Source organism: Leptinotarsa decemlineata, unplaced genomic scaffold, assembly GCF_025532065.1.
Source record: "Leptinotarsa decemlineata unplaced genomic scaffold, Ldec_3_MD MMD2_tig00002082_RagTag_RagTag, whole genome shotgun sequence".
NCBI lineage: Eukaryota > Metazoa > Arthropoda > Insecta > Coleoptera > Chrysomelidae > Leptinotarsa > Leptinotarsa decemlineata.
In genome coordinates, this window is record NW_027412573.1 from 3,908,575 (window position 1) to 3,931,404 (window position 22,830).

General features: G+C 34.4%; 2 protein-coding genes across 2 annotated transcripts in view; one reads left to right on the forward strand and one right to left on the reverse strand.

The window, feature by feature from the left end:
• Positions 1 to 39: 39 nt before the first annotated feature.
• Positions 40 to 22,830, reverse strand: part of LOC111506865 (uncharacterized) — a 30,136-nt gene continuing 7,345 nt past the window's right edge. The window contains exons 5-8 of the mRNA XM_023162078.2: positions 19,150 to 19,465; positions 15,459 to 15,918; positions 5,468 to 5,908; positions 40 to 555 (exon numbers count right to left, since the gene is read on the reverse strand). Coding sequence (XP_023017846.2) covers positions 183 to 555; positions 5,468 to 5,908; positions 15,459 to 15,918; positions 19,150 to 19,465 — 1,590 coding nt within the window. The 3' untranslated portion in view covers positions 40 to 182. The remainder of the gene's footprint in view (positions 556 to 5,467; positions 5,909 to 15,458; positions 15,919 to 19,149; positions 19,466 to 22,830) is intronic.
• LOC141482893 (uncharacterized) lies at positions 20,623 to 21,762 on the forward strand. Its single transcript, XM_074176857.1, has 2 exons — positions 20,623 to 20,931; positions 21,031 to 21,762. The coding sequence occupies exons 1-2, from the start codon at positions 20,811 to 20,813 to the stop codon at positions 21,474 to 21,476; spliced, it is 567 nt and encodes a 188-aa protein (XP_074032958.1). The 5' UTR covers positions 20,623 to 20,810; the 3' UTR covers positions 21,477 to 21,762.

The following is a 22,830-nucleotide window of genomic DNA, read 5'->3' on the forward strand; positions in this document are numbered from 1 at the left end:
GTTAAAAATATTTCACCTTCAAGTGTAAAAATCCAATAATTTTATAAAAATCTCAATAATTTTATTCAGTACTTTTGTTTTCCATATAAAACATATTTTATCATAAAGTAACAAATACTTTCGAATATAAACAAAAATTATGTACAATACGAGTCACACCAAGACAAATTTTCCATTTCTCATCAGAATTCGAAGTCCAACTCGATAGACGGTATCACAATAACTTTCTTGACAATCTTGAATCTCTCCATGGTGACGTACCTGGCCAACAGATCATAAATGTCCTCTGCCAGCTCCTCAATGTACCCCAGATCGAACAGCTGCTTCAACATGTTCACCCTCTTATTGTCGCCGTACTTATACACCATCGCAAACGCGACAGACTCAACCCTGAGCAGGTTTAGTTGCGATTCAATGGACCACCGGTAGATGGCGGCCACAGTTTGCGGCATCATCAGCTTCTTTTCGATCCATTCGATGATGTACATGCACAGATCCGTCAGCAAATAACGGTCTGCTAAAGTGGCAGTATCAAGCAGGACTTCCAGTCGGATCCTGTGATGAACAAAACAATATTGATAATCATTGAAAATAAATACTCGAAAAAATTAATTTATGTCAGTAGATCACCGAAGCCGATTCTGTTACACCAGCCAATGAGAGCAATTTGTCACATGACCAGTTTGTTCGGTTGGTTACGCTATCGGTCGTGTTATCTGACATATTGACTGCAACTAAATTATTTTCATTTGAACAAGTCTTTATATGTGATTTGGTATGCGCAGTATGACTTGGTTCGGCGTACTATGTATTAGTTTCGCTAAGCGCAGTTGGTCAAGTATGTGGCGGTTACACATATATAGACTTATTTAAATGAAAATAATTTAGTTGCAGTCAATATGTCAGATAACACGATCGATAGCGTAACCAATCGAACAAACTGGTCATGTGACAAATTGCCACGCTCTCATTTGCTGGTGTAACAGAATCGGCTTTGGTATTGTATTTCCAATACCAATTGGAACAGCACAGATAAGGAACTACCGTCTCGACATAGGCGTCGGCATATTATTTTTTAGTGGTAGTTTTTCAGTAACTTATTCTTACAATCATAGCAATTGATCAGCTCATGAAAAAGTTATTCTAACTGAATTTTTTCACCATGAGTAATTATGAAAAACTTCAAAATTTAAGGTAGTCGATTTCCGAGTCGAAAACTCTAAAATACAATGAAAACACAAATAATCTCACCGAATTCTCGTCAAACATATATTTACCAAATGATAGAGGCCAACAAAATTGCTAGAAAAATCAAAATTCTTCTTTGCTATATTCGGATGAGGTGGAATCATCATCGGGTTGAATAACGATTGGATTTATGGAACTTTGCACATAATATTTTTCGGTAATTAACTAGTGGAACCACTACCTGCAAATTAATTTGTCCGCTTTTTAATCTATTGTTGACAAATTAATCTGCAGGTAGTGGTACCACTGATTAATTACCGAAAAATCAATTAGGATAATCATCATTTAACAAACAAAGTCCACATCCGACCAAAAAACTTTAGGTATATAAATAGCTAACCCTTGTCTTTAGATTCAGTATCAATTTGCTTCTCCTCAAGATGCTAACCTTGTTAGCGAAACGCGCGTCGAGTGCAAAAATATCAGTTTGGTGTTAGGGTAATTGATGTCTAGAAAAAGTTTTTAAAAATCGGTTTGCAAAACCACTCGCTACCTCACCTAACCCCACGAACACACGGCACTGATAAAGAAATATTGTGAAACGGACAAAAAATTAGTATTCAGCCAGTCCAGCTAGCCGAGCCTTTATTCCTCAACTACGTTTGATAGTACGTTTACTAACTATCTGGGCGACTAGGGGCCATAGGCAAGAAATATTTATGATTGTAATCTTATTTTTTTGCCGTTCCAATTGGGAATGGATATACCATAATCTACTTATGTAATTATAATATTTTTCCTCAAGTCTACAACAAATGTGATTTTTGACACGTGACACTTTAGCTGATGAGTGACATTCTGGATATACCAAAACCGATATTCTTCAAAGAGAGTTTCAAAAAATTTTTTGCCACAGGAAATGTCTAAAATTTACCCCATTTGAAAGAAACATGATTCAAACTTTGTATTTCTGATGAATAAATATCTGGCAATATTTTGTCCCAAAAATACTTCTGACAAAAAATTAAAGCACCTCCAGAAAATCAATGGTCAGATATTTTTTTAGAAAATGATACTTTTAAGTAAATCTGTTCAATAATTTCACGAATTTAATATTCAATATTTCCTTTAATTCATCTGAAAAATGAAATTTACCTAAGAATTTGATAACTCTTATTTTCAGTTAAATTTGATTTTAAAAACTGCAGCTAAATGATATTAAAATAAATACAAATCTGATATATTATAAATATAGTTTAAAAACACGCTTTTAAAGAACATCGAACTAAAAAGTTAAAAATATTTTTTTTAAATAAGCGTGGGCGCTTTGTGCAATATTTTTTGTATATCAAGCACTTTTTTCACAATAATACTAGTATTTTTCGTTCGTTATTTTTTTAAACTTATTTAAAAAAATATAATTTTAACTTTTTAGCTTCGGCTTTAACTTTCTTTAGAAGTGTGTTTTTTTAGTTTTTTAAACTATATTTATTTTTCATTTTTTAGTTTCATATGCTATAAAAGCGTGTTTTTTAGTCTTTTTACACTATATTTATTTCATCTGAACTTTGGGATCAATCAGCCGTATATTGTTTAGAAAAAAGACCATTGATGTTTTCCGATTCCGGTGAGGGACCCTGAAAATCAGCTACCAAGCCTAACACAGCAGGCGCGAAAAGGAGGGTTACAAATAAGGCAGCAGGCGCGCGTGTTAATAAAAAAAATACTTTTTTCAAATGAAGAAATACATGTAAAGTGAGTTCGAATTATATCAAGGAGGTTACATACAGCGCCGTCTACCCGCGAATAGATTAAGCAATATTGTCGATATATGAAGGAGGTTGCGTACAACGCCATCTGCCCGCGAATAGATCAATAATGTCGATAATTCTGTCAAATACAGATCCCGAGCTGGAGAGTTACAAACAAACATACATACATACATACAGGTGAAGCTAATAAAAGCGTGTTAATTAATTATTATTATACTTTTTTCAAATGTATATCTATACATGTAAAGTGATTTCGAAATATATTAAGCAGGGGACGTACAGCGCCATCTGCCCGCGAATAGATTAAGAATAATGTCGATAATTCTGGAGTTACTAACAAACTTACATACATATACATACATAACAACGGAATTCCTAAAAAAAAGTATGTCATAATATAAAAGGCCCGTTATTAAACCTTGTCAACTATTCCCTACACACCGGTACCTTTCCATCTATGCTGAAAGTATCAACAATAATTCCAATTCCAAAATACAAGTAAAGCCAGTGATATGCGACCAATAAATACTTTGTTGGCAATAGAAAAACTAATTGAGAAAGTTGTCTATGTACAAATGTTAAATTTTTTAAATAGTAATATCGTAACTGAAAATCAATCAGGTTTTAGAACTGGGCATGATTGCGAAACAGCGGTCCAAAGTGTTTTATTTGACTGGAAAATGTGGACAGATCAAAATATGAATGTAGTAGCAGTTTACTTAGATTTGAAAAGAGCCTTTGAGACAGTAAATGGGAAAAGACTCCTGCTTAAATTGAGAAATTATGGAATATCCGATACAGTCTATAAATGGTTTGAAGATTACCTAAATAGTAGAAAACAAGTAACAAAACTTTATAATGTAACGTCCTGTGAAATTGTCAATAACAACGGAGTACCTCAGGGCAGTACACTAGGACCACTCTTATTCCTAATATATATAAATGATATTGTTAATGAGGTAGACAAGTGTAAAATTCATCTCTTTGCTGATGACACACTTGTATATTACTGTGCACATGATGTGGAACATTTGATAGATACAATGAATAGTGAACTACAAAAAATAAGTCGGTGGTGTAGTTATAATGTATTGAAATTAGATGGTAATAAATCAAAATTCATGTTATTTACTAATAAAACGGGATATCATGAACTTAAAAGCAGACATTTTAATATCCATATTGATAAAATAGAAACCGTTAGTGCGACGAAATATCTTGGAGTCTTAATTGATAGAGGCTTAACATTCAAAGAACACGTACAAGAGGTAATAAAAACAATCTCAAGAAATGTTAGCTTTCTAGGAAGGATTTCATCAACACTTACAAAATCTACAAAAATTATAATATATAACACACTTATATCACCACATTTTACATTTTGTGCATCAATAATATATACTGCCAATAAAAATGAAATGGATAGATTACAAAAACAGCAAAACCGAGCCATGAGGATCATGTTAAGAAAACCAAGAGAGACACCAATCAAAGCAATGCTGAAGGAATTGCAATGGATGGCTGTGACAGATCTCATATATTACTATACAATGATAATGATATATAAAATGAATAATCACCGACATACCTGAGTAGGCATATTGAATACAATGAGAACCATCATCACTATAATACAAGAACGCGTAATAACATATATGTAGGAGTTAAAAATGAAAAGTGTACTGAGAAATCCATTTACCGTGCAGGAATGTTAACTTTCAATAGTTTGAACAAAAATATTAAAGAATGTAGCAATCTTGCATTATTCAAAAGAAAGTTAAAGAGTCATCTATTCGGTGAATGAACTAGTCTTTATATAATATAAATTTTGACTGTATAAATTGACTATATTTTTTTTGTATTCTATATTTGTATTTTGTTTGTGTTTTATATTGACTAACAACTGATATATTTTAAGTAGATGTTGTATCTTTATTGTAATACTCATACTTTGAAATTTTATTCCTGAGTTTAGTTGTTACTAACACATTGTGGTGTCGTATTTGATTATAGATGTATTAGCAGTTTCATTGCTGAATAAAGGATTTATATACATACAGGGGAAGCTAATAAAAGTGTGTCGAATAATAAAAGGATAACGAGTTGATTGAACAAATTTGTTTTTCATTTATGCATCTCAACAAAGAAATCCAAATCAGTTTCTGATTAAATCAGGATTAGAAAAATTTCATATAAAAAATGAGAAAAAAAATTATTTGATGGAGAGTTATAAAATTAAAAACTGAACTTTTCCCTGAAGCATTTTTAGAAATTTCCAGGTGATCCAATTTTTGGAACTGTCTTTAAAAAATATCAAACTTGACAGGTTGACGATTGCACTTGACAAATGAAGTGAGGCTAATCTTCAAGTCATTTTTAAGCGAAAACCAACTTCATAGTTAAATTTCAATTATATCTATCAAGACAAACGTGTCACTGTATAAAATAGAAGGGAGCTCAAAAGGGAACCCTATGACACTCCTACCATACAAAAGAATTTACTGTACCTGCGCAGAATAGCCCAGCGCAGCTTGTCATGCTGCAACAAATCGAGCAAGCATCGCAGCGACTCGCCCTTGACGTTGTGCAGATTCACCTCGTCTTCGTCGCTCTCTTTGAAGTGACCGTTCAGCAAGATCGCGAAGAACTCCGACTTACTGGTCAGGAAATCGCGTTCGGTATGTACGACCTCTCCATCGTCCAGCTTGAAGGCCACGAGCCTCCCCGACAGTGTCGTTTTACCCGGGAGCCCGTCGTGAAAGGAGGGACCTGACGTCGTACCGCACGTTTCGACGTCTATGGGGTTTGGTATTTCCAGTCTTTCTTTCGCTAGGGAGCACAGTGTCCTCATGGATCGGTCCGTGTACTTGTCGTTTTGCTGAAACAGGTTCATCAGGACTCTCAGCCCTCCGCACTCTAAAAGGAATTGCTTGAGCAGGCTGTGGTCTCTGAAAAATTTAAGTATATGAGTAATTGGATTGATTCATATATGGCAGAGAGAAGATTGTTGTAAAAAATTACCCATACGGCCATGGGCTCTGGGTCTAAAATCGTAACTTTGCCTGGTTTGGTGATCCAAAATATTTTCAAATACGGTTTTTTCCATCGGTTGGGAGAGGGAATGAATGAATGATTTATTGGTAGGAAGATCCTAATACACAAACATAATATATATATATATATATATATATATATATATATATATATATATATATATTTCCGAACAAATCGAGATCCTTTTAAGATATAAAACATACAAGTAGAGATCCATTTTTCAAGGCGAGATCCGATTTCGGATCTCGTCTTGTATCCCTGTGTATATAGAGTTCATCAGGTGTAGGAAGGGTGGGGAAAGGCACGATTGAATTTTTGTTGGGATCTCACATTGGACCCATTTTATGCAATTTTATACTTCAGAAGTTCCTCGATGTTGCCTACAGAGGGTGTGGCAGTAACATACACCGGTATCAGCTCAATATGCATTTTACGGTAAACCTGAGATCCGGTAAATTTGGCGTTATTGTAGATCTCGTATCACCTTGCATTCCTCAAGACATATGTTAACATTACATCCGTATCTTTTGTGTTCATTATAATTTGTTTCGCAAGTGTGCTTTTGCTAAATGGTGAAATATGTCATTAAACGTTGTCGGACGAGAATGCTGAAATGGACATGACTCTTGATACATGCAATTCTGTAGGTCGTAAGACTTTCTAAATTTTTAAATATAGGTATTATTTCAGTGATCAAGAAAAGCAATTTTAGTTCGTAGAAGTTTTTTGTAACTGGACAGGGCAAGCCACAAAAAGCATTGAATGTCTAATATATATCAAGAAATTTGTCTACACATGAGTATTTTCTGTTGATTTTTGGATTTTATTTTCTTCAGACAAATCTGATCGAACTTTTTAGAAGAATTATTTCGTTGAATTTCACTAGTTCGGACTTCCATTGTCTACTATATAAAATGATTTGAAATCCCTGAAACAACTAAAAAAGGAGAATTGAAAATGAATAGCTGAAAATAACAATTATATTAACCAAAATAAACCTGAAATGAAATAATAGTGAAATAAAATATAAGTAAAAATAGAACAATTGAATGAATAAACTGAAAATAAAGAAATGAAAAAAGAAAAAAAAATAAAAAGTGGAGAGATTCCAAGTCACGTTAGTTCACGACGTTTCGATTGTTAGTATCTACAATCGTCTTCGGGTGATGACTGGACTGATTCCTCCGAGAGATGACTATTTATAGGTCGTTCGAGTACTTTCACTTATCCCCGCTTTCTATTTTCCGCTTCACTGGTTCCGTGGGAGATGACCGTTTTGGCGGGAGTTGGCCATTTTTCGCTTGATGATGGGTTTCCATATGTTGCGTATTTCTACGCTGGCTTGGCTGAATACGTTGTTGGACAACATGTATGCGGCTTCCTTGAATTTTCTCCTAAACCAATGTTCCTCTCTGTGCAAGATCTCAGCTTGGGACCACTCGATGTTGTGTTGATGGATCCAAACATGGTCTACTATTCCTGATTTGCTGGTTTCCCTCGCTGTGTGTGTTTCTTGTGCTCGGCAATGCGAACATTCAATGGCCTCTTAGTTTCACCAATATAGGATTTTCTGCACTCACAAGGTATCCGATAGATGCAATTCTTGGAATCGCAGTCCGCGTTTGGTGGCCTGGTTTTCGTGAGGCTGCTACGGATAGTGTTACCGGATCTGAAGCAGGTTCTGATGTTGTACTTGGAACCAATTCTTCTTATCCTCTCCGATAATCCTCTGATGTAGGGAAGTGCAAGCACTGGTTGTGATGGCTTCTCTTCCTTGCGAGGCTCCTGCTGTCTTCTAGCCAAAGTCTTTTCTACCATCGCTTTGGAGTAGCCATTCCGTTGAAGATCATTTTTTATAATGTCTAGTTCCTTCTCGAGACCTTCCTTCGTGCTTTTGGGCTTTGTAATACGAAGGAAGGTCTCGAGAAGGAACTAGACATCATCAAAAATGATCTACAACGGAATAGCAAATCAGGAATAGCAGACCATGTTTGGACCCATCAACACAACATCGAGTGGTCCCAAGCTGAGATCTTGCACAGAGAGGAACATTGGTTTAGGAGAAAATTCAAGGAAGCCGCATACATGTTGTCCAACAACGTATTCAGCCAAGCCAGCGTAGAAATACGCAACATATGGAAACCCATCATCAAGCGAAAAATGGCCAACTCCCGCCAAAACGGTCATCTCCCACGGAACCAGTGAAGCAGAAAATGGAAAGCGTGGATAAGTGAAAGTACTCGAACGACCTATCAATAGTCATCTCTCGGTGGAATCAGTCCAGTCATCACCCGAAGACGATTGTAGATACTAACAATCGAAACGTCGTGAACTAACGTGACTTGGAATCTCTCCACATTTTATTTTTATTTTATTTTTTCATTTCTTTATTTTTATTTTATTTATTCAATTGTTCTATTTTTACTTATATTTTATTTCACTATTATTTCATTTCAGGTTTATTTTGGTTAATATAATTGTTATTTTCAGCTATTCATTTTCAATTCTCCTTTTTTAGTTGTTTCAGGGATTTCAAATCATTTTATATAGTAGACAATGGAAGTCCGAACTAGTTAAATTCATCATTAAACATTGTCAATCACCTTCAAACAATTATTTCGTTCGTGTGTCTACAGGGTTGGCCAAAAAAGTTGTTGAATGTCGGTCACCTCTTATGAGAAATGCTGTCTATGTTCCTGTGGATTGTTTATTGAATTATCGATATGATTTTTTGTGCAATTGACAGAATTTTTGTTTAGTGTATCAGAATGTATTCTTCGTTGATAAAATTTGTATGCCCATATACAGGGTGTCCCTAAATAAAGGGGACAAATTTTGATGGTAAAATATTCACTTCATTTTAGGGCTAAAAGTTCCAATAAACATATACCCTAAGATGAATAATAACCGAGTTACTGGGTGTTGAAAGCGACAAAAAATATATTTTTTCCAGATTGACTCCATAACGGCTCAACTTCTCTTAATGAAATTTGGTATGTCACCTTATAGCATTCAGTTCCAAATTTCAATGCAAATCATGTGTTCGTAACTTCAAACAGGAGCGTATGGCAGGTGGGTGACCCTAATCGCCCCTCCCCAAATTTCACAACACTGGATTAATATCGATTTCGTCTTCTTTTTTTTAATCCCGAATATTTCCTACACAAAAAAGGGATGAGTTTTGTTTCACAAATATCAACGCTTTTCAAGATATTTTAAGTTGAATAAGTGCGTGCGTATCAAAATCTCCTGATTTTTTAAAGGAATGTGTGGGTTACTATTTATAACATTATAACCAACAGATTTCGTACCTTGCAATGAGTATGACTTCAAGTATTTAGAAAATTGTTGGCATTTCTTAGGGATTTTGTTTACAAAAATTTCCCGATATAGAAAAACTTACATAGCAACTAATGAGTATCCCTATAACATACGCATACACTTATTCAACTTCAAATATCTGGAAATTCTTATATTTTCATTGGTTTTTGAAATGTGTGCCAAATTTTAGATTATTCGGAGGATGAGATATGGCTAAAAATCAAATTTCAAAATTCTTAACATTATTATTATTACATTAATAATAATAAATTTTTGTACTGTCGTCGGTCCTTGATGTGTAAGCCGAATTTTAGATTATTCGGAAGATTGGAAGCAGGTGGAATTTATAATTAATAAATTCACATCATTATTATTTTTTTCCATAAAAGGATGTCCCAGTCAGGCCCTAGCTCCGGAGCCCCGATACTTCCGGAGGCCGCACTGGATCATTTACTCTGATAACCACTCCCCACGTCCGTGGGGTGAGTGATTACTGGGCCCGAGTATCATGTGCCCTGAGTAGCCGTAGTGAACCAAGGATGACGGCCTTCTGCATTCTTCCGGCTAAGATTTCTGCCGTATCACGGCAAACCAGTATGATTTATAGATTGGAGAGCAGCGTGTCCATCATTCCACCAAGAACCCCTATGATCAGAACCACCATTTTTACAGAATGGTTTGGGTAGAGCCTGCGGAGTTCAAAGAGCAAGTCTCGATATTTTGTCCGTTTTTCCTCCTCTTTTCGTACGATGCGATGTTCGATTCGCCAGGAGACGAAAACTCTATGACGAACATCGTCTTACTTTGATGGTCGAGGACATCATTATTATTATTATAATTATTATAATTATTATTACATTCTCATCACGAAATTCTTGTATTGTCATTGGTTCTTGATATGTGTGCCAAATTTTATATTCTTCAGACGATTGGAAGTAGGTGAAAATTAACTTCCAAGATTTTATTACATTATTTGTTAGTTACAGGTGAACCAAATAAAAGCGTGTTAAAAAAAGAAATAATTTTTTGCCACCTAGCATGGGTTGATAATGAGTAGCACATCGTCAACAGGAAAATAATAGCGTAAACTTTTATGAAATCAACAAAATGTGATTATATTACTGCAGTCATAATTAAACTTTTTCTTGAATGTTAGAAATCCTTATTTAGACACATTTCATATTATTGCTCGCGTTCTCTTGTAAAAGTAGAGTAGAAAGGTTAAGTCTTTTAGTCGATGATGAAATGGTAATAATTCTCTAGACTGTAACGGAGTAATAATGTCCTTGGTGAAAAGGAATAACAAAATTATAGAAACTATCAATTTCCTTATTTGTTTCCACTTGTAATTCCACCAACTTCACTATATACTTTCCCCGCGACATTTCGCATTTGTCTTCAATATATCTTTAAATTCAATTGTGTGTTTAAGGGCAACTAAAATTGACCTGTTCCGATGCGAACTAATGTCTAGCACGTGGTCTTTTTATCAAGCATCTGCTAAGGGTTCGCATTTTAGTGCCAAATTCAACAATGGCTGCGCACTACCGACGGATCTCACGTTGGTGTGAGTTTACAGAACATACAAATCTAATACAACACTTGGACAACTCTTTCTATGGATCTCGTTTCGAAACTTTTTTAACAAAAACCCAAAATTCAAATCTGTTTCCCCTCTCAAGGAATAGAGGTTTGATGAGTCATTATAATGCTACTAATTATAAATATACTTCAGAATTTACACTCTTTCAGGTAGATCTCGGGTTGTCTTAATTTTAATAAGATCTCATCTTGTAAGGAAAACGTATATATATATATATATATATATATATATATATATATATATATATATATATATATATATATATATAATACACAAACATAATATATATATATATATATATATATATATATATATATATATATATATATGATGTGTTGTTTTTCCGGCTGTTCATCCGTTGTGTACTATTCGATAGTCGACGTTTCGCCATCATCTCAGATGGCATTATCAAGACGAGTTACTGCTTCGCTTCGAGAGGTGTAACTGATGTTAGGTTCTTCTTGTGGTGTTTTTATATGGTTTCGCTTGCTTAAGCGAAGTAGAATAGATTCACTATAGAGAATAACAGCATACAAGTTATTTTTTAATAGGTTTCTATAACTCATTTCATTTCATAGTTTTTTTGTTGATTCATTGTCGTCCTATGAACTTGAGTTTCTTGGTAAAAAGGAAAACTGGTACCTCTGGCATAGAATAAATCAAAGAGAAGCACCTTTTCTAATTACCAGAACTGCACTACTCTTTTTGAAGCGCGTTTCACCAGAAAAGAAAGCAAACTTAATTTCCTGAAGACGGCAACTTGGTTGGTGAATGAGGGAATGAATGAATGATTTATTGGTAGGAAGATCCTAATACACAAACATAATATATATATATATATATATATATATTACAATGTAGGTTTTCACGGATGGTAGAATATGATGTGTTGTTTTTCCGGCTGTTCAGTTGTAACAGTTACACCTCTCGAAGCGAAGCAGTAACTCGTCTTGATAATGCCATCTGAGATGATGGCGAAACGTCGACTATCGAATAGTACACAACGGATGAACAGCCGGAAAAACAACACATCATATATATATATATATATATATATATATATATATATATATATATATAATATTTCATGTTATATAGACACACATAGTAAGGATACATATATACATATAGGCACACATAAATACATAATATATACCGTTATGTTATGCCAACGTTTCGGACTTTATTAAATCCATCATCAGGGATCTATACCTGACGGAAATTGTTCACACCATTGCCCATAATAAAGATTTGGGTATCAGCACTCGCTTACTTCTTTGCGATCTATCTAAAGCATTTGACAGTGTTTCACATGACATATTATTGAGAAAACTTGAAAAATATGGTATTAGAGGCATAGCATATGACCTAATACATTCTTTTTTGACAGACAGGCTGCAATATATATTATACAATAATGTAAAATCTGATACCAAAATTGTCAAGCATGGAGTACCTCAGGGATCCGTACTTGGTCCCCTTTTATTTATTGTATACATAAATGATCTTCCTACATATATTGATACAGCAGATTTTTTTTTATATGCCGATGATGCAACTTTTGTCATAAGTAACCAACAAGTGGGGAAACTAGATCAGTTGTCATGTGAAACACTGGCAAAATGCGAAACATACTTTAGCACTAATGTTCTATGCTTGAACGCAAATAAGACTCAGGAAATAACCATTGCAAATAGATCCCAAATGTCTGACGGTGACAAAGAGGTGTGTCTACTAGGATTCCATCTTGACAACAAATTAAATTGGAACGGGCATACGACATCATTATGTAAAAAGCTCTCGAGGTGTCGCTACGCATTGAGAGGACTAAGGAGTTTAGTTTCAAACGATGTGCTGAGAACTGCATATTTTGGCATGGCTCATTGCCACATAAACGATAGGATACTGATATGGGGTGCTTCCTCACATGCAAGTGAAGTATTCATTATCCAAAAAAAGATGAGAGATTTAGAAAAAGTTGATTCCAGAACCCATGCTAAACCAATCTTCATAAAATGGGTCATACTAACATTACCTTCCATGTTTATACTAGAAGCAGTGTTGTTTGTACATACAAATAAATATAATAGTGGCTCCAGGATTCACAATTATGATACAAAACACAAAGATATCATCAGGCTACCGAAGATGCATTATCAAAACACAGCCAAACAAACGGAGTTTCTTCCCATAAAAATTTATAACACTTTGCCTAGTGAGTGGAAAGACCTTCATATCAAATTATTGAAGTTCAAAGTAAAAAATTCACTTGTCACCCAAGCTTTCTATAAGATTGATGAGGTATTCAATTGTCAGTGGACCTAATATATGTGTGTGTATATTGGGTATGTGTGTATATATGTGTATTTATATTGTGAGTCATAACTATTGTGAGATTTTTTTATGTCCTCTATGCATATTTTTTATATTTTCAGTATGACGTACCTAAGCAAATTTTGTTATTGCAGATATTTTCGAATGCAACAGAAATTGTAATTAGAGGTCAATAAAATGTCTTTCTTTCTTTCTTTCTATAATAAAATTTCAAAATTCCTTATGTACATAACCTTTCTGAAACACTTGGATCAGTTCTAAATAATGACCACATCAAAACTGCGTTTGAACTGTAGGTAAAAGATTTTTTTCGAAACAAAAAACAAAAACTCCGATGAATATGCAATCAAACGTCGTTTATAAAATTAACTGCAAGGATTGTCCAGAATGTTATGTAGGGCAAACGGGACGTTACTTAAAAAACAGGTTGTCTGAACATGAAAGAGATACAAGGTAGTTGAATGTTGCCAATACAACAGCCCTCGTTGAGCACACAAGAGAAAACAACCACAGTTTTGACTTTGCAAACCCCAAGATTTTAGGTATTCAACCTTTATTAAGTAAACGACTGTTTAGTGAGATGATCCACATTTTTAAACAAAAAAGTGTTAACATTAGAAGGGACATAGAAGGCCTGCTAATAGTGCTTTAATGGGGAATGTTCCTCAATTTGGATTATTACAGCAGAGCAGACCCTATTATAGTTTGCAAGAATTTTACAATGACAACTTCCAGTGAAATTGTAATTTATTGTGAGTACTGTATAGCATACTCGATTAGACTGTTAAATTATAAGTCGTAAAATTGGCAAAATGTTCAAATAACATTTCATGATTGATATTTTATTTATTCATTGACACTTATTCTATTGAATAAAATGTATAATTGATAAATGTATATGTTTATATACTGCTTGTTTATATAACAACTTTATTTTTATTCTATTTTATTTATATTTTACATATTTGTGTGTATTTTGCCAACATTTTTTTTCTGTACGTGTATATTCTACTTTGTCAACAAAACAAGAATTTTTTCGACAATAAAGTATATTTTGATTGATTGATTGAAATGCAAGTTTGAACAAAATGAAGTTGAGTTCAATTCATGAGTCTTTCAAATTCGCTTCGAAAAGTATTCAAATTGATGTTTCAAATGTTGGGTTTTAATTTTTAAAGGGATTTGTTTCTAATTCACATATTGGCAACAGGGCCTATATCAAGATGAAATAATTTATACGAACCTAGATATTCTACTTTAAAAAAGGAAAATTATCTTTATATATCAACAATTAAGGCAAAATATAAATTATAGTTCAATACCACCTCCACAAGCCACATAAACAACAGTTGTTTTGTTATTTATTTATATAGAAGAAGATAGGTTAGGTACACAAAATGTCATATGTCACAGAATGTCTCGGAACTCGGAACATAAGTAAACAGAACAGCACGCCTCTGAAATATGTCATCTTTGTTTGTCTCATACAGGTAACAGATTCATTGTCCTTTATTAGCTATAACCGATGTTGCCAAATGGTGAAATAGAAACGATTCCCTTTAAATGTTGAGTGCATTATTTCATTCCTCTTTTTTAATTATTTAAATAATTTTTTAAAGAAAATGGTTGAAATGATAAGTTTAAAATACGTTGTTTTAGAGCTCTTTTATGAAAACTACTTGATTTTCGTCTGAAGGAACATTCCCCTTTTACTAAATCGTATTCCTTAATATTTTAATACACATAAGTTTCCACCATCCTGTGTAATCTGATATCCTTATATTGTTTATAATTTTTTTTCAAAAAGGCAAACAAAAATGTCCATTTCTAATCAGTTTGTCTCCCTTGATATCGTTTTCATTTGTTTAGTCCTCATTTTCGTTTGTACCAATGTTGTCTGACACACATATTTTAAAGGTTTTGTTGACATGGATATCTAATGTTTGGTAAGTGCACCTGTTTGTAATATGTATTGGCATAAACTGTACACTTATTAAATTATTTTATTATAGAGCGCTGATGATGGATTTAATAAAGTCCAAAACGTTGGCATGAAACTAAATTCGTTTTATGCCAACGTTCGTTTATCTACGAACATTTTTGATCCCTTTCCCAACCAATAGAAAAAACTGTATTCTAAAATTGTAATCCGCACATTTTGGAATAAAACAAATCTAAATACTCACGTAATGACGTAAGGAATAACCAGAACGAGTTGCGCCTTCATTTCGTCATCTCCCCTGATCAGCGCGTGAGCAATCTCTCCTTTGGAGACCTCAGACTCCGCCACGTAAGTAAAGCACCCCAGTATCTTGTTGCCAAAATGTTTATTTTCCAAACATTTGAGACAGAGCTTGTCGTGCTGATACTCCGTAAGGTCGTATAAGTGCTCGATGATGTTAGTCCTCAGCAAGGGGATCACGTAGGATTGACATTTGAGAATTTTGTTTATCAAGTCAGCGAAGGCTTCCCTGTACGAGAACTTGTTCGGAAAGTACAAGGCACTCTTCAAAAGCAAGTAGATCACTTCTTGGGAAGCAAGCTGAGGCGGTTGGAATTTTACGAAACTGTCCAGTAGCTTGCATATTTCGTAGAGCAAAGTCACTTTGAGGTTATCGGGGAGGGGATTTTCGCTGGAGGATTTATCTGAAAATAATTATAATTATGACAAGAGTATAAAATTGAAAAATTATTTTATAATTTCAACTTAACGTTTTAGTCCGGTCAAATTAGACTAAAAATAATAGTGAAGGTACATAAATTCACAACAAGCTGCAAATGCGTGTAATTGTTCAAAACATAGTTAAAAATAAGATTTCAAAATTCCGAATGATTGCGATGCCTGGAAAAAAAATTATTCGAGGTCAAAGGTCAAAAATTGGTTTTTCGCGATTTTCAGGAAAACGGTAAGTTTTATCATAAAATAACCTCAGATAAAAATTGTAGATCATAAAATTCTGTACAAAAAATGTATCAATACTTTTTTCTTAGAGCCACCGTTTCTGAGATACGACGTGTCAAAAAGTTGTAATCGTCATTATATGCATGAGCTCGTTTAAAGTGCGTTAAAGAAATGCTTTCTTATTTTCACGCGTCTGGACATTTTCCTTATGCTAAGTCTGCACACCTTTACTTGCAGGATATGCAACAACTACAAAATTTAATAGATCCTGAAGTGTACGATTATTAAAACAGCTATAGGGCAATTTAATTTGACAAATACAACTATTGTTGTTGGTGAAGATGTTTCTACTTGTACTTCTTACTGCTCGAACTCCACCTGAAAAAACTATTTTCTTTCTAAAGCCAGGAAAAGCTCAAAGTCAGTCCGAAATATATTTGTCAAAAAGTTTATCTACTTTTGCAAAGAGTCAAAATCATGTACTATTTTTACTCGCAATAACTGGCTGTGATACGACGTCTGCATTTTACAGGAGGGGTAAAGCAACAGTTTTTAAATAGCTTGAAAAACAAGATTTAGTTCAATGTGCTGAAGTTTTCAAAAAAAAGTAATTCGACTCAACAAGAAATTATCACCAACAGGATTCAGTTTCTGCTTTCTATGTACAAAGCTCCGAAAAAAACCACCTGCTTAGATAAGTATCGATATGCATGTTTCGTAAAAAACACTAAAAATAAGAAACAGGTGCAATTAGCTTGTCTTCCTCCAACCTCAGTTGCTGCCCATCAACATCTTTTCCGGGTATATTACCAAGTTCAAGTGTGGCTTGGTTATCAGCTAGACCCAAAAGACTGGTTTGGAAGTTGGTCGACAATGCATTTGAACCTATTCTGACTTTACTCCCACCTGCGCCGGAAAAATTGCTAAACACAATTTTTTGCAACTGTAAAAAGGGATGCAGCGCTAAATGTGGTTGTAAAAAAGTTGGACTGTTGTGTTCTCTGGCATGTACACATTGTCAAGGTCAGTCATGTTCTAATGCTGAATCACCAATAGTGGAGTAGTCATTTGATACCAACGAGGAAACGTGATATATCACTCTTGACGCAGTTTATCCTACACCCAGGATGAACATCAAGAAGAAGAAGAAGACCAAGAAGAAGACCAAGAAGAAGAACGACAAGAAGAAGTATTTGAAGGTTATGACTCAGATGAATAAATTTTTACATTTTTTTAATTATAATTTCCAACCCTTCCTAATATATTTTATTATGCAAGTTTTCAATTTGACAGAATCACAACAGACATGTTGTACATTTTTTTGAAGAGAATTTTATGATCTACAATTTTTATCTGATATTTTATTTTATGATAAAACTTACCGTTTTCCTGAAAATCGCGAAAAACCAATTTTTTTCGAGATTTTTGACCTTTAACCTCGAATAATTTTTTTTCCAGGCATCGCAATCATTCGGAATTTTAAAATCTTATTTTTGACTATGTTTTGAACAATTACACGCGTTTGCAGCTTGTTGAAAATTTATGTACCTTCCAAAGTCTAGATTGACCGGAGTATTTACATTGCATGGCAAAATTAACGAGTCAAAAAACGTATCAAACTTCAAAAGGATCAATCTGCTGAATGTAGCAATTCAAATAGAAATACGTGAACAGTAACTTATAATGCTCCAAATTTATTTCTCAGGTTTGTTGGTAATGGTCTGCAGGTTTTTATCCTGGCGTTTTGTCTACAACTGCGGTAAACATTATCAACGGCAATGAGGTAACAGATGGAATGTTCTACTTTACCCTGCCCTCTGTGAAGAATGTTACGGGCCAAACTGGGAGAGTTATGGAGAAATATTAATTGAAACCGATATCCAGAGCAACGAAAACCATCAGAAAGATTCTAAGCTCAGGACTCTAGAGTACCATTAGCAACACCAGAGATTTACCGGATTTCTTGTAGCTGTGGAAGTGTGAGTACGAAATACAAAAGAAATTGTAGCCTAGGACATACCGACATACTATTCAATAAAAACTCGTGTCATGTAATACTTTATAGGGAGACAACAGAAACAATTTCAACCGAATGGAGGAGGAAATTAGCATTAATGAAATCTGGCTACCTGCACTTCATTTTTCTCGTATCATGTTATTTGATTCAGCCATGGAATAAGGCCTCACCTACCACCAATGGAATTAAACTGAAGAATCAGCTTTGGAAACGTTCAAAACTGTTGGATATCATTTCGGTAGTTCCACAAATATCAGTCCTTAGTCCTTTCCTATTTCTGCTTCAGTTAAATGATACAACCAATTTACTTAACACAGGAAAATTAATAGTTTTTGCTGACGACACCACCAATTAAAAACATCAAATTGGAAATAAATCCTATACCAAAATTCTTGGAATTCATAATGATGATCGGTTAAGATTTGATGACCATGGTACGTCATTGAAGAGAAGGGTAGCATCAGGTTGCTATACTGTGAGAATAGAATCTGTTGAGATTAATGAAATTATTACCAAAAATACATATTTCTCTCACCTTCAGAGTCTTATATCAGATATGATATAGCACTTCGGGATTTCTGCAACCAACTTCTCTATTCATATAACAAAAAGAGATGTATTGTGCAGAGTAGGATTTGTGGAAAAACAATTCTTGGAATTTGCTTGTTCGGGAATTTTATACCAAAAAAACAATACCGAAATGATTCCCCACCTTCATATTCGCCATACATAACTCCATGTGATTTTTTCATATTTCCAAAAATAAAGAGAACTTCGAACGGATGTTTTACAATCATAGATGACTTCATCGCTGAAATAGCTGAAGGCTATCCCAAATATCGAGTTTGAGAAATCTTTCGAAGATCGGAAGAAGAATAAGTACCACTCTGAAGGCGACCACATAAATATCAAGCACACAAAATTATGTGTTTAATGAAATTACAGGAATTCTACTTACCTGTTCTGTGTTGTTCATTTTGAATTTGTCTTTCAAATTCTACATGCTCATCGTAGTATGGTAAATCATTGTAATCAAACTCCGAACTGTCGGCATCGCTACAAACAGGAGAATAATCATCCGAATCGGACTCTAATTCGTAGTCGGTTGGAGGTTTGGGGCTACCGAAAGGCGACAATGCCGAAGATCCAGTGCTGCCCTCGTTACTCGAACACGGGCTGGGACTGCGGTCCCACGGTGGTCTGCAATCATCGTCGCTGCTAGGGGACGGAAACTGCGACGTATGCATCCTTTCAATAGGCGAGTCAATGTTTGTCTGCAGAAATAAATAATATTATAAGTAGTAGAGATCATATTAGTAAGGTTTGTATGCTTGCGCAGGAGATACGCTTTCAAATTTTTCAACATGGAATTTTTGAGTTTCACTACTTTTTTTAACAATGTGAGAGTAATATAAGATACATTAATTTTTTTTATTCGGTATAAACGGGAACACACTAAGTTACAGAGTTGATATTCATGCAAAGCTAGCTACAGGGATTCATGCCGCCCTTTATTTGTGAAGCAAAAATTTCTGACCTTAGTATGTCTTGTTATTTTGGAAACAGTGTCTTGCCCACATAAAATATAAAAACCAATTTAATACCAACCTCAACTTATAGTACATGTCAGTATTACTTCATTTCCCTTCCAACATCTACTCTACACAAAATTCTATTATTTTCAATAGCAAGAAGTTATTTAATCACCTTCCCATCAATTTAAGGCGAACACATAATGAAAGGAAATTCAGAAAGAAAGTAAAAGCATTCCTTCTTAGGAGGCCCTATTATAGTGTGGACGAATTCTACCAAGGCTCTATCGAGTAATAGGCATGTGAAGTCTATCCAAATCCAAGATAGAGTAAAACAAAACAAAACCGAAGCGTGATGTTCACGTGATCGCCCAGTGTCAGATGGAAAGGGCATCGTTCATTGGTGAATTCGCCTTCTTGGTACGAGTTAGGTACCAGCACAGGGTTGTAATCAGTCGTTTGTGTGGCGTGCGTTATAGTATATTGTTTAAAATTGTTTTCCAAGATGTCCAGTACAGACACTGCTGATGACACTGTGAGCTATCCTCTGAGTCCAGCCAGGAAACGATCCAAAAAAAGACATTTGAGTGTTGAGATGAAAGAAGTGATTTTAAATGTGTTCAAGAAAGAGATGGAAGAAATTGAGACATCGACTGTCGACGAAGTCGTATCGAAAGTTTCCGATAATATTAGAGTGTGTTGCGCTTCGATTTTCAATGTTTTACGGGAATAAAAACAAAATCATACATTTTTCAAACCAAATACAAATCAGAATCGTCAAACCATTATAAAATCAATAGATGATGCTGATAAACATGCAATCAGGAGGAAAGTGCATGAGTACTTTTTCAGAAATGAAATACCCACAATAGTGGGTATTTCATTTCTGAAAGAAATAAATGAAGATGTTTTATTGCCAAGTTTTAAGCGGTCAACATTCCATAAAGTATTGAAACATTTGAATTTTGTATGGAAAAAACGAGGGCGCAATAGTTTATTATTGGATAGAGAGGAAATTGTGTTATGGAGGAGAGAGTATTTGACCAAAATTAAATATTATAGGGAACAGCAGAGAACAATTTATTATATGGATGAAACCTGGGTTAATGCCGGTCATACTACCCCTAAAGTATGGGTCGATGAAACTGTGACCTCATCTAGGAGGGCCTTTCTAGATGGACTATCCACCGGATTAACAAATCCATCAGGTAAACTTATATTTATATTAAGACCTGCCTCAATCTCAATATATAAAAAGTAACCCGAGTATTTGTTTTATTTACTTACATACCTCTTCATAATTACAGGTAAAGGAAAACGGCTTATTATTTGTCACATCGGCAATGAGAATGGGTTTGTTGCTGAAGGGCTGTGGTGTTTCGAGTCGAAGAAAACCGGAGATTATCACGAAGAAATGAACGGTGAATCTTTCGAACAATGGTTTTCCAAAGTTCTACCCCATCTGGAGGATAATATTGTGATTGTAATGGACAATGCACCTTATAATTCGCGACGGTTAGAGAAGATTCCTACAACGTCTTCAAAGGAGGTTGAAATCCAAAATTGGCTGCGATCAAAGAATATTAGCTTTGAAGACTCAATGCTAAGAGTACAGCTACTAAAAATTGTCAAGGAGCGCTTGCTTGAATACCAGGACAAAACAAAATTGTCCTTAGCCTGCCTCTTACCACTGCGAGCTCAATCCCATCGAGTTAATATGGGCGGATGTGAAGAATTTTGTAGCTCAGCATAATACCACGTTCAAATTTGCAGATCTCAAAGTACTTTTTGATGAGGCTTTGAAAAGAGTCACAGCGGAGAAATGGGAGAAGTGTGTTCGGCATGTGATATCGGAAGTCGAGACAAAGATGTGGAAGCTTGATAACATAATAGAGGCACAAATCGAGCCACTGATAATTCAGATTGGTGAGGATGACACTACTGATGAAGAGACAAATTCATCCAGTTGAATAATTTTGATTAATATTCCTTTTGATTTTACATAAAATAAAAATTATCAATAAAGAAATAATTACGTCTTTTTTCATATAATGCTTGAGTGCGCTGTAAAAAATCCAATGAAAATCTTTTTATATTACACATATTATCTGCATTTTTCCCGTTAAACTGCAAAACTTGTGCATTTCACTCGTTATTATAAAAAAGTTTTCCTAAGTATGATACAGCATTTGCGATCAACAAGATGTTGGTTCTGAATACGACCCTGGCCAATTCTTGGGATTTTCAATATCACGTGCGTAGGGCATGTCAATGTTTACATCCACTCTATCTTGGATTTGAATTTGCTTTAGGTATATCAATGTTCATTACGTAGCATTATATATTTACATGTAGTCAATATGCATGTACTTAAACTTGTATCTGTTCAGCTGGGCTTAATATTGTTCTATCTATATACGCTGCTCTTGTCTCTAAGCATTATTTTATAGCTTGTAATTTTTAATGTCTCATATGTTTTACTTTACTAGACTTTGCCAATGAGATGTTCAGATCTTGGGTAGTACACTTGGGCCCTTACTCTTCTTTCTGTGTATAAATGACCTTGTTTCAGAGATCTTTGAGTGAAAAATTAGTTTGCAGATGACACCTTAATATACTACTGTTCTTATAATGATAATGAGCTGGTAGATACTCTAAATAGAGAGTTCTGCATAGTAAGTGAATGGTATAATCTCAACACTCTTAAAGTGAATAGTGAAAAGACGAAATTTCTCATACTGAGTAATAAAACAGGTTATGACGAAATAAAAAATGGAGGAATTAGTATAAAGATTGCTAATGAGGATATTGAAAATGTAACAGTGGTGAAGTATTTGGGAGTATTGATTGACCAAGAACTAACATTCAAAGAAGATGTATTGAAAGTGATAAAAACTATCACTTATAAGGTAAATTTTCTGGTGGGAGTATCGCCTAGCCTATTTAGATGGTCAAAAATCATAATTTATAATACATTAGTTTTAAGACATCTTACTTTCTGTTCTTCAATACTATTTACGGCTAATAAAAACGAGTTGGATCGACTTCAAAAACAACAAAATAGAGCCATGAAAATCATACTGGGTGTACCAAGAGACACGCCAATA

What these genes read in the sequence shown, in the direction of transcription:
- LOC141482893 (XM_074176857.1), top strand. Translation starts at nt 20,811, where the DNA reads ATGGATGAAACCTGGGTTAATGCCGGTCATACTACCCCTAAAGTATGG. An exon ending in CGGATTAACAAATCCATCAG is followed by an intron (nt 20,932 to 21,030) that starts GTAAACTTATAT and finishes TCATAATTACAG; the next exon opens with GTAAAGGAAAACGGCTTATT.